This window comes from Eurosta solidaginis, chromosome 2, assembly GCF_040869045.1.
Source record: "Eurosta solidaginis isolate ZX-2024a chromosome 2, ASM4086904v1, whole genome shotgun sequence".
Taxonomy (NCBI): domain Eukaryota; kingdom Metazoa; phylum Arthropoda; class Insecta; order Diptera; family Tephritidae; genus Eurosta; species Eurosta solidaginis.
This window is the reverse complement of record NC_090320.1, coordinates 33331811-33348086: the sequence shown is the minus strand read 5'-3', so window position 1 is coordinate 33348086 and position 16276 is coordinate 33331811. Positions and strand designations below refer to the sequence as shown.

The window sequence follows — 16276 nt, the reverse complement described above, 5'->3', positions numbered from 1 at the left end:
TTGCGCGTACTGCCCGCGCCTGCCAGATGCACTTAAGGCCCACGCACATAGACTACCTTATATTATTGGATGTGAGACCTTACTTTATCCTTACAGCTGTCATACAACGTCAAATACATTTCCCATCCGTTTTGACTACAAAGTGACAATATAATTAGCCAATAAGTGAAAACGGTTATTGCTATTACTTTCCTAACATGTTGGCAATTTATTTTCGTTCTCAACAGTAAACAATGCCAGAGCATGTGAAACAATGGGAATTAATTAAACTAAATTTAGTGTGAGTTTCGGCCACGCACTGCTTAATCGACGTCGGGTCAGTGATGTGGCATATTGGAAATGCTTTTGACCCATACTGACCAGGGGGTCCATTTGAGGGAGTTTGGAATTTGATTAGGCGTTAGTGCAGTTTGAATATTTGAACAGAGATAAGCTTCTGTTTGGAGGATGTCATACGAATTTCTAAAACAAACTGCTGGTGTGCAATTTCTTGAAATCTAACAAAAAATAAAATAAAATTTGACCATGTGCTTACCCATTTATTTATATTGATTTACAGAAAACTCGAAGGAGCGCAAGGGTAAGCCATATTCGGATACAACACCCGATAGAAACATAACATTCGAGCAAGAAACTAGTAAGTGCGCTGATTTAAGCAATTATAACAAATTAATCAAATATGTTTTTCTATACATAGCAATTCCCTCTCCAAAGGATAATTCCCGCAACTCTAACAATACGTCACAGAAGCCTCAGAAGAAAAAAGGCCTTTTTAAAAGCTTATGGAAAAAAACCAAACACTTTTCATTAGATCAATAAGGAAAACAATAATAAATAACAAAAGAAAGTTAATAAGCCATAAATAATATGAAATGTTTATACAATTAGCACATAAATCCTATCCATCCATCCAAAAAAAAAAAAAAAAAAACAAAAAAGAACAATAAATAACAATACGCAAACACTTCCACACATGTCACACACCCTAACACTGACACATACCTCGTGTTCCAGTGGTACATGAACCAGATACGGATAGAGATTTAACATGCAAATGTAACAACAATGTGATCCATATGGTTCACATTGTTGTTGCATTTGTATGTTAAATCTCTATCCGTAACTCGTTCATGTACCATTGGAACACGAGGATAATCGCATTAACAACAGAGTTGCACAACTGATTGTCATCTACATATTTATTATCGTTATATACTTACAGTAAGCATAAGTTATAGCCGTTGATATGATACTAATACATACACACTTATTAGGTACATAAATACCTAAAGAAAAAGCATATACATTAGGGTGGGTCGATTTGTGTGGACGAAAGTTGAACGATATCGAGCCTTCGATTTTTCGATAGGATTTGAGCTCAGGAAAAAAAGTTTCACTATGCATACCCAAAAAAAAAATTTTAGAGCCTGCGAAAAAAAAAATGGCGAAAGGGTAAATTTTTCGACAAAAGCACTCGCCAAAACCCAAAAAAAAAATTTTTTTTTTTTTTCAAAAAACTGTTATCGCCAACGTTTTTAGCGGATATAAGATTATCAAAGTCGAAAAAAGTCAAAATATTTTTTTTTTCAAAAAATATTTATCGCCACCTTTTTTAGATTTTTGGGTCGGACAGAGTATACATGAAAATTTTACAATCAAATGAAAATTTTTTTAGTAGGTCATGAAAAAAACCTTAAAAATCAAAGTAAAAAAAATGAAATTTCGCAGGCTCGAAAATTTTTTTTTGGTATGCGTAGTGGAACTTTTTTTCCTGAGCCCGAATACTATCGAAAAATCGATGGCGCGATATCGGTTAAGAAATCGACCCACCCTAATATACATACATAATATGCAATGCTAGACAAATCTTTACATAAATACATATAAATATTATTGCCAACAAGCAACACAAAATATTATGAGAAAACATTTTAAAATTATGATACACAGAGTATAGAAATGCACAAAGCCGCAAAACTAAAGACTGAATTTAAAAAAGGAACAAAAAATTTAAATATTGATTATTCAAATATATTGAAGACACAAACTGAGTTCAGCTTCACTCACACACCTAAAAAAACAAAAACCGAAAATAATCTTGATCTTTTTAAAAAGCTAACAACAAAAAAATCTTCAGACTTGCACGAATGTAAAAGAAATAAATATAGAGTAGAACTTACAGCCAAAAAAAAATTCAAGACTTTCATAAATACTTGTGCAAAATTAACTGTAATTAATTAGTTTTTAGCGCTTAAATTGAGAAAAAAGCCGAAGAACAGAACGAAAAAGTAACTGCCCTAGTCAACAAATTTAAGATTTTTTTTTTTTTTGTTTTTGTATAATCATGTACTATTGCTTAATTTCTATACACAAACTCTTCCACTTATAAAATGTAGCAAACAACTACATTGAACTCATATTGATTAGGAAACGAATACTTTTGGCATTTAAATGCAAGTTTTCTTATATATTTCTTTAGTCTTTTAGGTATAAACAAAAATATATTACATTTTCAGTGCAAATGAAACTTTTTGCAATACAAATGAAACTCTTTTTCATTTCAAATTAAACAATGTTTTGGGCTCACGAAATCTACATGTTTTGAACCTTGATTAAATCTTCTTCGGTACTCGCCATCGCCACCGCGTAGGGGACCGTAAATATTTCGAAGAACTTTTCTCTGGAGCACTTCCAGAGCCGCGACCCAATTGTGTTATTAAAGGTGCTGAGTGTTATATCGACACTTCCCTGAACACTTCTTTGCTCTTCTAAATGGAGATAGCGATGTACCGCACAGGGACGATGAACCGGATCCCGCAATCGATAATGATGGAATTAATTTCCCCCACTCGATTATGACGAAGTAAAAAGCAATAACTCGTCGGCACTGATGGATTGCCTGAGGAGCTATTCGAATACGGCGGCAAGGAGTTGGTAAGGCGCACACATCAGCTTCTTTGCGAAATATGGTCGGACGTGTGCATGTTCGACGATTGGAATCTAAGTGTTTCTGCGAGGAAGGAATTGACAGACATCACCTCTTCGTCGATTTTAAAGCCTCATCCGACAGCACGAAAATACCCCAGCGGGTTAGGGGGTCAGGTATGCCTGTCGTAAGAGGCGACTAAAATACCAGATTCAAGAGGCTGTGTAGCGCAACCCTTTCAGGTTGCCAACGTAATATATAGCTTCTCCAAACCCAATTGTCAACCTCACCTATCCGTGGCGAATCCTGTTTAACTAACAGATAAGGCTCTGGCGACCCCAAGCTCGTCACGGAGCTAGGGGGTGGGGAGGGAGGGATGACCTGAAGGTTTAATGTGGCCATATAAATCGTTCCTGAGATGGTCGGGCTAGCACCTTAATGGTGCTGTGTTACCGGAGCGTGCCGGATCTGTATCCGGCAAAGGACCATTACATCGATAACACTCCCCAAAGCCTTCGGGGAGCAACCTTATCGCTACAACAACAACAACAACAGCAAGAAAAGGAGCTGCATATATCCCGCTATATCTGAATTTAGTTTCCCAGCAAAATTTATACGGCTGTGCAAAATGACGTTGGGCAACACCATCAGCTCAGAGAAAATTGGGAAAGACCACTCCAAGCCGTACGAAACTAAACGAGGTTTCAAACAGGGAGCCCCCTATCGTGCGATTTCTGTAATTTGATGCTAAAGAAACTTTTAGTAGTTGCAGAACTTAACCGTTCTCGAACAATATGCTATAAAAGCGTGCAATTACTGGCGTATGCTAATGACATTCACATCATCAGCCTAAACATCCGCGCCGTAAGTCCTGCTTACTCCAAAACTGGAAAAAGAAGTGGAAAAGATGGTTTGATAGTTAATGAGGACAAACGAAGTACCTGCTGTCATCGAGCAAAGAGTCAGCGCATTTTCGCCTGGGCAACCACGCTACTGTTGGCAGCCATAACTTCCAAATAGTAAAAGACTTCGTTTATTTGGGAACCAGCATCAACACTAACAACATCATTACCTCTGAAATCCAGCGAAGAATCACTCTTGGCAATAAATGCGACTTTGGACAGACCTTTCTCGCCAAATGAAAATCATGCTCTACAAGTCTCTTGGACCATGACAGCGTCATACGAAGTGCTCGAGAGAAAAGTTCTTCGAAATATTTACGGTCCCCTACATGGTCGCGATGGCGAGTACCGAAGAAGATTTAATCATGAACTGTACGAGTATTACGCAAACATCAACATAGTACCATTCAAATTTCGAAAAATAGCCTATTTCAGATTTTGATTGAAGAGCGAGAAGACTTTTATTTGGAACATTTATATTTCAGAGTTTCACAAAATCGCTCCATCTGAGCATAAATTCAATACATTTTGATGTGAGATAGGGCGATTGGGACAAAAAATTTTTAATATTCTGAGATAGGCCATTTTCGAACTATAGTAGTAAATATATTAAGGTTGTCCAAATTGTTTTTTGCATTGGAGTGTACTCTTATGTGGCGGATGGAAGTGTTATCAGCCGCTTGATCCAAGACAGACGCTCTCTTGCTTGTGCTTGTGCTGGATAGACGCTGCCAATGAAATTCCCCAGCTAGCGCTTAAACCGATTATGTCAAGAGTGGTCTAACCAGATTGTCTCCTTCTCACTTTAGCTCACCACTTAATGGATGTTCAGTGACTATCTAGAAGATATTAGGCCGCAGGCGACCGGCAGTAGTGAGCTGCTTGAACCGCATGCAAAAAAAATTGCTCTGACCATTCCTTGGTGAATGGCGATCAGAAACTTTGCCTGCGTGGACTTCCACACACGGCTCCTCCCTCATTGTAAAGTAAAGTCTTCTCTCGCCAAACGAAAGTCATGCTCTACAAGCTACTTATCGTACCCGTCCTGCTATATGGTGCAGAAGCATGGACCATGACATCAGATTAGGCGGCTCTGGGATTGTTCGACAGAAAAGTTCTTCGAAATATTTATGGACCTCTGCGCGTTGGCGATGGTGAGTACTGAAGAACATTTAATGATGACCTGTACGAGCTTTACGCAGACATCAACATAGTCCAGCGAATTAAAACCCTTGATTAAGCGAAATAGAAAAAGCAGTTTATTTTATTTTTTAACCACCGCTGTATGACTTAATGGTTAGCGTACTGAAGATGAAGACTCAGAAAACTTCGAAGTGGCACGTGACGGAAAATTTCTTTCTTTTATTCCAAATTAAAAAACAAGTAGGGAAGGCTAAGTTCGGGTGTAACCGAACATTATATACTCAGCTGAGAGCTTTGGAGACAAAATAAGGTAAAATCACCATTTAGGAAAATGAACCAAGAGTAACCCTGGAATGTGTTTATATGACATGGGTATCAAATGGAAGGTATTAAAGAATATTTTAGAAGGGAGTGGGCCATAGTTCTATAGGTGGACGCCTTTTCGAGATATAGCCATAAAGTGGACCAGGGGTGACTCTATAATGTGTTTGTACGATATGAGTATCAAATTAAAGGTATTAATGATGGTTTTAAAAGGGAGTGGCCCTTAGTTGTATATGTGAAGGCATTTTCGAGATATCGAAAAAAATCTGGACCAGGGTGACCCAGAACATCATCTGCCGAGTACCGCTAATTTATTTATATATGTAATACCGCGAACAGTATCCCTGCCATGATTCCAAGGGCTTTTCATTTCACCCTGCAGAACTTTTTCATTTTCTTCTACTTAATATGGTAGGTGGTGCCACACCCATTTTACAAAGTGTTTTCCAAAGTTATATTTTGCGTCAAAAAACCAATCCAATCACCATGTTTCATCCCTATTTTCGTATTTGGTATAGAGTTATGGCATTTTTTCATTTTTCGAAATTTTCGATATCGAAAAAGTGGGCGTGGTCATAGTCGGAGTTCGCCCATATTTAATTCCAAGATAAAGTGGGTTCCGATAAGTACGTGAACTAAGTTTAGTAAAGATATATCGGTTCTTGCTCAAGTTATCTTGTTAACGACCAAGAGGAGGGACAGACGGTGGAATGGAAATTGGCCAAGGTGGTCCCGCTACTAAAGCCTGGTAAACCAGCTAACATAGGAGAGTCGTATCGTCCGATATCTCTCCTATCGCCAGTAGCAAAGACGCTCGAAGCCATTTTGCTCCCTTATTTCCAAGCAAATTTGCAACTAGCCTCCCATCAGCATGGCTTCAGAAAACTCCATAGCACTACCTCCGCGCTAAATGCCATTGGCACCCAGATAAATTGCGGTTTAAATCAAAACCCCCACCATAGAACAGTACTCGTAGCGCTAGACCTATCAAAAGCTTTTGATACGGTCAACCATGGCTCGTTACTGCAAGACCTGGAAGGGTCTACCCTTCCCCCATGTCTTAAAAGGTGGACCGCAAATTATCTGGGTGGTCGGCAGGCATCGGTGCTATTTAGAAACGAAACATCAAAGCCAAGGAGAATTAAACAAGGGGTGCCACAGGGTGGTGTCCTATCCCCACTTTTGTTTAATTTCTACATATCTAAGCTACCTTCACCACCGGAAGGAGTCACAATCGTTTCCTACGCCGATGACTGCACAGTAATGGCCACAGGCCCAGGCCCACAGATCGATGAGCTATGCAATAAAATAAACGGCTACCTCCCTGATCTCTCCAGTTTTTTCGCCTCGCGAAACCTGGCATTATCACCGACTAAATCTTCCGCGACCTTATTTACAACATGGACGTCCCAAATGTCGACCATTTTGAACATCCACGTCGATGGCTCTACGCTACCGACTGTCCTACACCCCAAAATCTTGGGTGTGACGTTTGATCAGGATCTACATTTTGGTGAGCACGCAGCCGCAATTGATCCGAGAATTCAGAGCCGTAACAAAATCCTCAAATCCCTTGCTGGCAGTACCTGGGGAAAAGATAAAGAAACGCTCATGACTACATACAAAGCAATTAGCCAGCCGATTACGTGCTACGCGTCACCCATATGGTCGCCAAGCCTAAATATTACCCACTGGAAGAAGCTACAGGCCTGCCAAAATACTGCTCTCAGAATTGCCACGGGCTGTCTTCTTATGTCCCCAGAACACCATCTACATAATGAGGCGAGAATACTCCCCATCAGGGAAAGAAACGAGATGCTGACCAAACAGTTCCTGTTGAATACCCAGAAACCTGGGCATCCCAACAGACATCTGATTGACGAGCCAGCACCGCCTAGGGGCTTAAGGAGTCATCTCCGTAAGCATTTTGAGGAAATACGGCATCTGAGAACACAGCCGTATGAAGCGAAAAAACACAAGCAGGTCCTAGGTGAACTCCACAAACAGGCGTCGGACCTTTATGCCGGGAATTGTCCGGTGAACCCAGTACTCAAAGTAAAGTATCCAAAACTTGCGGAAGAGGAACGCATACTCCCCAGGGAAACGCGTGTCACTCTGGCTCAACTTCGTTCTGGATACTGTAACAGGTTAAACTCTTACCTATCCAGAATCAACCCCGACATACAAAATGTATGCCCCGCTTGCAATGTGTCCCCACATGACACCAACCATCTCTTTAATTGTAATGTGGAACCAACGCCTCTAACACCCCTTTCCCTATGGTCCACCCCTGTTGAAACAGCAAGTTTCCTTGGACTCCCGTTAGAGGATATTGATGACAGTTTGTGATCGGTCGCGTCTGTTAGGTGGGGCGAAGCACTGCTACAACAACAACAACAGGGACAGACGGTCGACTGTGTATAAAAACTGGGCGTTGATTTCGCCCATTTTCACAGAAAACAGTTACCGGCATAGAAGCTATATGCCCTTACCAAATTTCACAAGGATTGGTAAATTTTTGTTCGAATTATGGCATTAAGAGTATTCTAGACAAATTAAATGAAAAAGGGCGGAGCCACGCCCATATTGAAATTTTCTTTTATTTTTGTATTTTGTTGTATCATATCATTACTGGAGTTGAATGTTGACCTATGTACTTATATACTGTAATGAAATTCAATTTTTTTTTTTAATTTGACTTTAAAACAATTTTTTTTAAGTGGGCGTGTTCGTCATCCGATTTTGTTAATTTTTATTTAGCACACATTTTCCAAAATTTTACTAATTTTCTATTCTGCGTCATAAGGTCAACTCACCTACCAAGTTTCATCGCTTTATCCGTCTTTGGTAATGAATTATCGCGCTTTATCGGTTTTTCGAAATTTCCGATATCGAAAAAGTGGGAGTGGTTATAGTCCGATTTCATTCATTTTAAATAGCGATCTGAGATGAGTGCCCAGGCACTTACGTAGAAAATTTCATTAAGATACCTCAAAATTTACTCAAGTTATCGTGTTTACGGTCGGACGGGCGGACATGGCTAAAAGAATTCCTTTTTTCGCCCAGATCATTTTGATATATAGAAGTCTATATCTATCTCGATTAGTTTATGCCGTTACGGATTACCGTTATGCGAACAAAGTTAATATACTCTGTGAGCTCTGCTCAGCTGAGTATAAAAATGGTGTGATTTGAAATGAAAAAAAGTTTCATTTGAAGTGAAAAAAGTTTCTTTGACCTTAAAATACTATAAAAAATATTTATGTAAATGTTTGAGAATAAATATTTTTATCCCAATTCTTTTAAGCAATATTTTGGTTCTTACATGTTGTGTGTATGTAGCCATTAAAAAGTATTATTATGCAATTATTCCAAGTATTTATATACTAAACACATATGCATTACATACATACATATGTGTTCCGGTTTATGAAAAGGTGGCTTATGACTTAACAGCTGCTTCTCGCAATTTTCTTTTTTGAGTCATAAGCCACCTTTTCATAGACCGGGTCACATATGTTTATTAGTCATTTTTATAAAACAAAAGATGTTAGAGAGTAAACAATGGAGTTAGTAGAAAAGCACCAAATTGTATTAACACGTAAATGAACTTATTTTTATTAACGTTAGATTTTCTTCTATGACTATGAAAGTTAGAGCTCATGTGAGATTTGTTTACTGCAATCAACGAAGGGAAATGGTAAGAAAATACTTGCAATATTTGTATGTAGTTTGTGAATAGTTTTAATAATAAACTAACCCATTCAAACTCATTTGGAAAATAATATGGTTTTAATAAAAAATTAAAATATGTAAAACGACTAACATCTTGGTTAAAAACAAGTTTAAGGCGCGGTTTTTCCGTAGTTGGATAAGCTAAGCTTAAACTAAATTTGCTTAAACTCTAGTCAAATTTAAACTCCAGTTAAACTACTGAGCAGTTTTTCAGTCTCAGTTTAAGGCCGCCCTTGGGGTATGCTTTTCTGTGCTGCAACATTGGTTTTTTCATTATCTAGATAATTTGTAGATACGGCAACGGCTGGATTTTGTTTACCCAACAAACATGGAAAAAAAGTTCTCCAGCGAAATTATATACATATATAGTTCCGGAAGTGATATGCAACATCATTATTTATTTTTAAACCAGATAGTTCTCGAGTTGATATCCAACTTCATCCTCCAATCACTATCCAACCTTTGAGAAGTTTTTTCTAAGCGAGATCGCCCCTCGGCAGCGTTTGGTCACCACTCCGAGTGGATTTCTGCCATGAAAAGCTATGAGTGAAAACTCACCTGCCTTGTAGAGGAGTCGGAGTCGGCATAAAACAAGTAGGTTCCGTCCCGCCAATTTGTAGGAAAAATTTAAAGGAGCACGATATATATATCTATATATATAAAAAGAAGTGTACATTTTGATTGTCACTCCATAACTCGAGAACGGATAGAAAGATTGCCATGAAAATTTTTTTAGGAAAGATACAGGAAGGAGAGATGATGGTTAGTTGATTTTGAAATCCCAAATCGGTTTAGCCATTCTTGAGTTATGATTTTTTTTTAGAAAAATACTATATAAAAGAAAGTCGTGTTAGTTACACTATGCATAACTCAAGAACGGATGAACCAATTTGGCTGAAAATTGGTGGAGAGGTAGCTTATAACCAGGGAACGGACATACGATACTTCTTATCCCGTTCTGGCTAGGGTCTTGAGATCAATACGTGGACCTGGGTAATCCTGGGATGTGTTTGTACAATATGGGTATCAAATGGAATCTGTTTATGAGTACTTTGATACTGAGTATTTTTCGTACCCCTGGGTGACTCGGGCCTCGAGATATAGGCCAAAACGTGGACCCGGGCACCCCTAGAATCTGTTTATACAATATGGATATCAAATGAAAGCTGTTGCTGAGTGCTTTACTACAGGGTAGTTTTCATACCTATTGGTGACTAGGGTCTCGAGATATAGGCCAAAACGTGGACCAAGGGCACCCCTAGAATGTTTTTATACAATTGGATATCAAATGAAAGCTGTTGATGAGTGCTTTAGTACAGGGTAGTTTTCATACCTATTGGTGACTAAGGTATCGAGATATAAGGCCAAAACGTGGACCCGGGCACCCCTAGAATGTGTTTATATAATATGGATATCAAATGAAAGCTGTTGATGAGTGCTTTAGTACAGTGTAGTTTTCATACCTATTGGTGACTAGGGTCTCGAGATATAGGCCAAAACGTGGACCCGGGCACCCCTAAAATGTGTTTATACAAAATGGATATCAAATGAAAGCTGTTGATGAGTGCTTTAGTACAGGGTAATTTTCATATGCCTGGGTGACTAGGGTCTCGAGATAAAGGCCAAAATGTGGATCAGGGTAATACTAGGATTTGTTTTTACATTATGGGTATCAAATTGAAGCTGTTGATGTGTGCTTTAGTGCAGAGTAATTTTTATATCGCTGTGTGACTAGGGTCTCGAGATATAGGCCAAAACGTGGACCCGGATACCCCTAGAAGGTGTGTGTAATATGGATAGCAAATGAAAGCCGTTAATGTGTGCTTTAGTACAGAGTAATTTGTATATCGCGGAGTGACAAGGGTCTTGAGATATAGGCCAAAACGTCGACCCGGATACCTGTACAATGTGTGTGTATTATGGATATCAAATGAAAGCTATTGCTGAAAGCTTTAAAGAAATTTCCATTGTAATATTCGATTTAGTAGCATCAACCTGGCAAAACTGATAAATAAGCATGCGAAGCGGAAATAATGACATGAATTAATAATACCCACATACCTATATATGTACCTATGTACGTCCCATTCGATTTGCCTGAAATTTGGTGTATTAATTTGCCTGTATTAGTATTTACGATCCTTTTTTCCGGGAACTAGACCAGAGACGGACTGGGACTGGGATTAGGACCACCCTCTGGCACTGGCAATAAGCGTTGAAGGAGAATGAGAAGAACTTGAGAGAAGAGAAAAGAGGGTAGGAGAAGGAGACTGAGAAAGAGATAGAGTGAGACGAAATAGAGATAGATGAATCGAAAAAGACGGAGGGAGGAGTGAATAAAAGATTAAGAAAAATATAAGAGGGGGGAGGCAGAGTTAGACCGAAAGAGCTTATTAAGATGTATGTAGATAGACCAAATTTAGGGCAGAACAACGTCTGCCTGATCTGCTAGTATATATATAAATTATATAATTTTATTTTATTTTCGTGAAAATACTGTAGTATCCAGTTAGGGAACCAGAAGTTGTTAATTAAATTGTTTCAACTTTAGTAATAGCATTTTTTACTTTATAAAAATTCCCTCTTTTGCTGAGTACGGTATGATTCTCGAGTTGACCCACTGGTTAGAAACAACTCTTGAGATTTTATAAGTATGCCTAGTTATCAACATGAGCTCTAATGGTACGAGGGTTGTCATTTATATTTTGAGCCTAATAATGAAAAGATAGTAATTTATTATCGAAAATGGCTTTATTGTTTTTCGAAGTATTCTCCATGATAATCAATACACTTTTGCATGCGTTCAAACCAATTTTCGTAGCACTTTTTCCACTTCGATTGAGGTATTGAGGATTGAGCTTTTGTCATATTATGCGGGATCCAACGCGAACAAATTTTTTTCACACCGACATGTTCATGCGATATCTTATTGATTCGTCATACTAATGCCCAGGGATGCCTCAATCTCACGATAAGTCGTATGACGATCTTGCAATATAAGTTCGCGCACAGCGTCAATGTTTTCTTGCACAACAACTGATTTTGGACGATCTTCACGACTTTCGTCCCTGAGCGAACGGCGGCCACGATGGAATTCGTTTTACCAGCGTTTCACAGTGGCAAATGATGGGGTTTCATCACCAAAAGTGGAAGTAAGTTGTTCAAAGCACTTCTGTCTTGATAATCCACGTCGAAAGTCGTAAAAAATCATCGAACGAAAATTTTCACGAGTTAATTACATTTTTTCGATGAGATACAATTTTTAAGTTATTGTTAACAACACAACTTGTGCTCAAATGTCAAAATTTTCTGAAGAAGGTTATGCTTAAAAACGTCAAACTTTCAATTGAAAACGTCAGGTGGCGCCGGCAAAGATTTAGTGTTGCCAAGGCTCAAAATATAAATAGCAACCCTCGTACTCAAGCCCAAATGCTTGTTGGGTATATTCGACGCCATTTCGAACGAACGCAAATAAATGATAGGTTAACTAGAGTTTAACCCTGCTAGATCGGCCGCTTAAACTTCAGTTAAAGTAGACTGAAAAACTGCAGAATTAGTTTAAGCGTAGTTTAACTGACAAACTGAGTTGAACTTGTACTGAAAAACCGGCCCTAAGGAATATGCTTGAATAGGTAAGACGATTTGATCTAGCTTTTTGAGTGAAAATATCCGTATAACGCTATTCTATACAATTTCTGAAGACATATTACCCAAGGGCTGTGCAAAATACCTCTGAGTCAACTAATTTGACCTGTTACAATTGTTTACATTTGTTGTCGATGAAACTATCTCAAATATATTTTTATATGGCCTCGATGCACTGCGACATTTATTTAGATCTTTTGTGCTTTTAGCCGTTTACTTTATGTGGCGGCTTTTAATGCATTTAAGTATCTCCCCAGGCTTTTTCCTCCATATCCTAAATGTTATGCAGAGAACTTCTTCGAACGAACTAATAAATATGGGGCCTTAAACTAAATAAAGTTGTAGCATCTATATTCATTTTTTAAAGCTTTGCCAGCATACATGAAAGGTCGGCGATAAAAAGTATATTTATTTTAAGAGTGAACAAAAGCGAAACTTTTAAACACATTCGTAAAAGTGCGGTAAAAAAAAACTGCAGTAAGAGCCGGACTTATAATTTTTTCCCCTAGAAAAAGGGCACATCGATTTATGCTATAAAACAATGACTTATTCTTTTTTCAATTCAGGTATCACACTGCGGAACAAAAAATTAAAAATAATCTGCGGTCACGATTTGTTAATGGTTTTTATTAACACTAGTAGTAGGCTTACGAACTGTGTTTTTACTTTTTATACTCAGCGTGCTTTACACACAGAGTATATTAACTTTGATTGGATAACGGTTGGTTGTACAGGTATAAAGGAATTGAGATAGATATAGACTTCCATATATCAAAATCATCAGTATCGAAAAAAAATTTGATCGAGCCATGTCCGTCGGTCCGTCCGTCCGTCTGTCCGTTAACACGATAACTTGAGTAAATATTGAAATATTTTCATCAAATTTGGTACACGAGCTTATCTGGACCCAGAATAGATTGGTATTGAAAATGGGCGAAATCGGATGATAACCACGCCCACTTTTTATATATATAACATTTTGGAAGACACAAAAAACCTGATTATTTAGTAAATAATACGCCTAGAATGTTGAAATTTGACGTGTGGACGGATATTGAGAGTCTTAATAAAAATTCGAAAAAAAATTTTTTGTGATAAAATCAATTTTACAAATATTTAAATATGTTGAACTTTAGCTGGCTCGAGGTCAATAAAAATACGTTGAATAAAACCACAGGTTTTTTAACTAATTTATTCCAATATATTTCGGTTATTCCGCGATAACCGTTCTCAAGGATCTGTGTATAAATGTGATATAAACAATTTTCTTATTACCAAAAACAGTCAAAACATAAACAATATTTGTATATATGTACATACATTTCTTTTCACGTCTTTATAACTTGACGCGGAGCTTAACACTGTCTATTTGATCGTTAGTAAATGACGAAACAAGTGAACAACGCCATCGGTATCCGTTTTGTAGTTTAGCCGAATGTCTGGTGGAGTGTTAATTGTATGTAACATTTCTAGTGTAAATCGTTTGTTGTAGTGTTGTTCTTGTTGTAATATTGTTACTTTTTCGAAGTTGGGGGAGTGGCCGCTCCTTGCACAGTGTGCCATAAGTGCAGTTTTTTGTGTATTTGAATGATGGCACTGTTTAACGTCGCATTTGTGTTGTGCTAGTCTGGTTTTTAACTTTGATTTCGTTGTGCCAATATACATACTTTTGCAAGGTTCTTGGTTATTGCCGTTACATGGAATTTTATAAATTACATTACTTTTTTCTAATTGAGGTATTTTTGACTTAGTTTTGTTGAACATGGTTTTCAGAGTGTTGGTTGGCTTATGGGCTATTCTTACTTTTTCTTTATCATAACAATCTGACTTCGCTAGTCGTTCTGATAAATGAGGTACATAAGTGACGGATTTGAAAATTTTTTTAGGGGTTTCACGGTCTTGTTGATTTTTTGTAAATTTGGCTCTTTTTAATAATGTTTTTATCATGTTTTCCGGAAATTCGTTGTCTTTTAACAGTAATTTTGCTTCTTTTTTAATCTCATTGTGGTAAACTTCGTCTGTTATCTGCAACATACGTCGTATACAGCCCATTGCTGTATTTATTATCATCGTTTTGGGATGTTTCGAATGAAAGTTGATGATTCGTCTGGATGCTGTTGCTTTTCTATACCACTTTAGTTTTAGCTGATTTCCTCTGCGGATTATAATAGAGTCAAGGTACGGCAGTGAGTTTTCTTCTTCAAGTTCTATCGTGAATTTAATATTTCTGTCAAACGAAAAAAAGCTAAGCCGTAAACCAAGAATATTAACCAAATATGTCGATGATTTATTTGCGATCATACGGGAGGATGAAGTACAAAATACGCTAAACATATTAAATTCGTTTGACAGAAATATTAACTATTAAAAAGAGCCAAATTTACAAAAAATCAACAAGACCGTGAAACCCCTAAAAAAAAATTTCAAATCCGTCACTTATGTACCTCATTTATCAGAACGACTAGCGAAGTCAGATTGTTATGATAAAGAAAAAGTAAGAATAGCCCATAAGCCAACCAACACTCTGAAAACCATGTTCAACAAAACTAAGTCAAAAATACCTCAATTAGAAAAAAGTAATGTAATTTATAAAATTCCATGTAACGGCAATAACCAAGAACCTTGCAAAAGTATGTATATTGGCACAACGAAATCAAAGTTAAAAACCAGACTAGCACAACACAAATGCGACGTTAAACAGTGCCATCATTCAAATACACAAAAAACTGCACTTATGGCACACTGTGCAAGTAGCGGCCACTCCCCCAACTTCGAAAAAGTAACAATATTACAACAAGAACAACACTACAACAAACGATTTACACTAGAAATGTTACATATAATTAACACTCCACCAGACATTCGGCTAAACTACAAAACGGATACCGATGGCGTTGCTCACTTGTTTCGTCATTTACTAACGATCAAATAGACAGTGTTAAGCTCCGCGTCAAGTTATAAAGACGTGAAAAGAAATGTATGTACATATATACAAATATTGTTTATGTTTTGACTGTTTTTGGTAATAAGAAAATTGTTTATATCACATTTATACACAGATCCTTGAGAACGGTTATCGCGGAATAACCGAAATATATTGGAATAAATTAGTTAAAAAACCTGTGGTTTTATTCAACGTATTTTTATTGACCTCGAGCCAGCTAAAGTTCAACATATTTACATATAAAAAGGTCGCTAAAAACATTCAGTTTTACAAATATTATTAACCATAAATCAAAAATCGTTAAACCTATCGTAACAAAATTCGGCAGAGATGTTGCGTTTACTATAAGGAATGCTTTGAAGAAAAATTAACGAAATCGGTTAAGGACCACGCCCACTTTTATATAAAAGATTTTTAAAAGGGTCGTGGACGAATAAAATAAGCTATATCTTTGCAAAGAAGAGCTTTATATCAATGGTATTTCATTTCCCAAGTGGATTTATAACAATAAATAGGAAAAACTTCAAATTTAAAAAAATGGGCGTGGCACCGCTCCTTTTATGACCAAGCACTTTTCTATGTTTCGGGAGCCATAACTCGAAGAAAAATTAACGGATCGTAATAAAATTGGGTACACAAATTTTCCCTATAGCAGGA

General features: G+C 37.4%; 1 protein-coding gene across 15 annotated transcripts in view; it reads left to right on the top strand.

The window, feature by feature from the left end:
- The window catches only part of LOC137239499 (uncharacterized), a 30233-nt gene extending 21159 nt beyond the window's left edge, over positions 1 to 9074 (top strand). For 14 of the 15 annotated variants that reach the window (XM_067764877.1, XM_067764874.1, XM_067764875.1 and 11 more), the window contains one exon: positions 560 to 9074. In XM_067764877.1, coding sequence (XP_067620978.1) covers positions 560 to 819 — 260 coding nt within the window. In that variant the 3' untranslated portion in view covers positions 820 to 9074. The remainder of the gene's footprint in view (positions 1 to 559) is intronic. The other variant, XM_067764879.1, reaches the window with a different exon arrangement.
- Positions 9075 to 16276: the final 7202 nt, after the last annotated feature.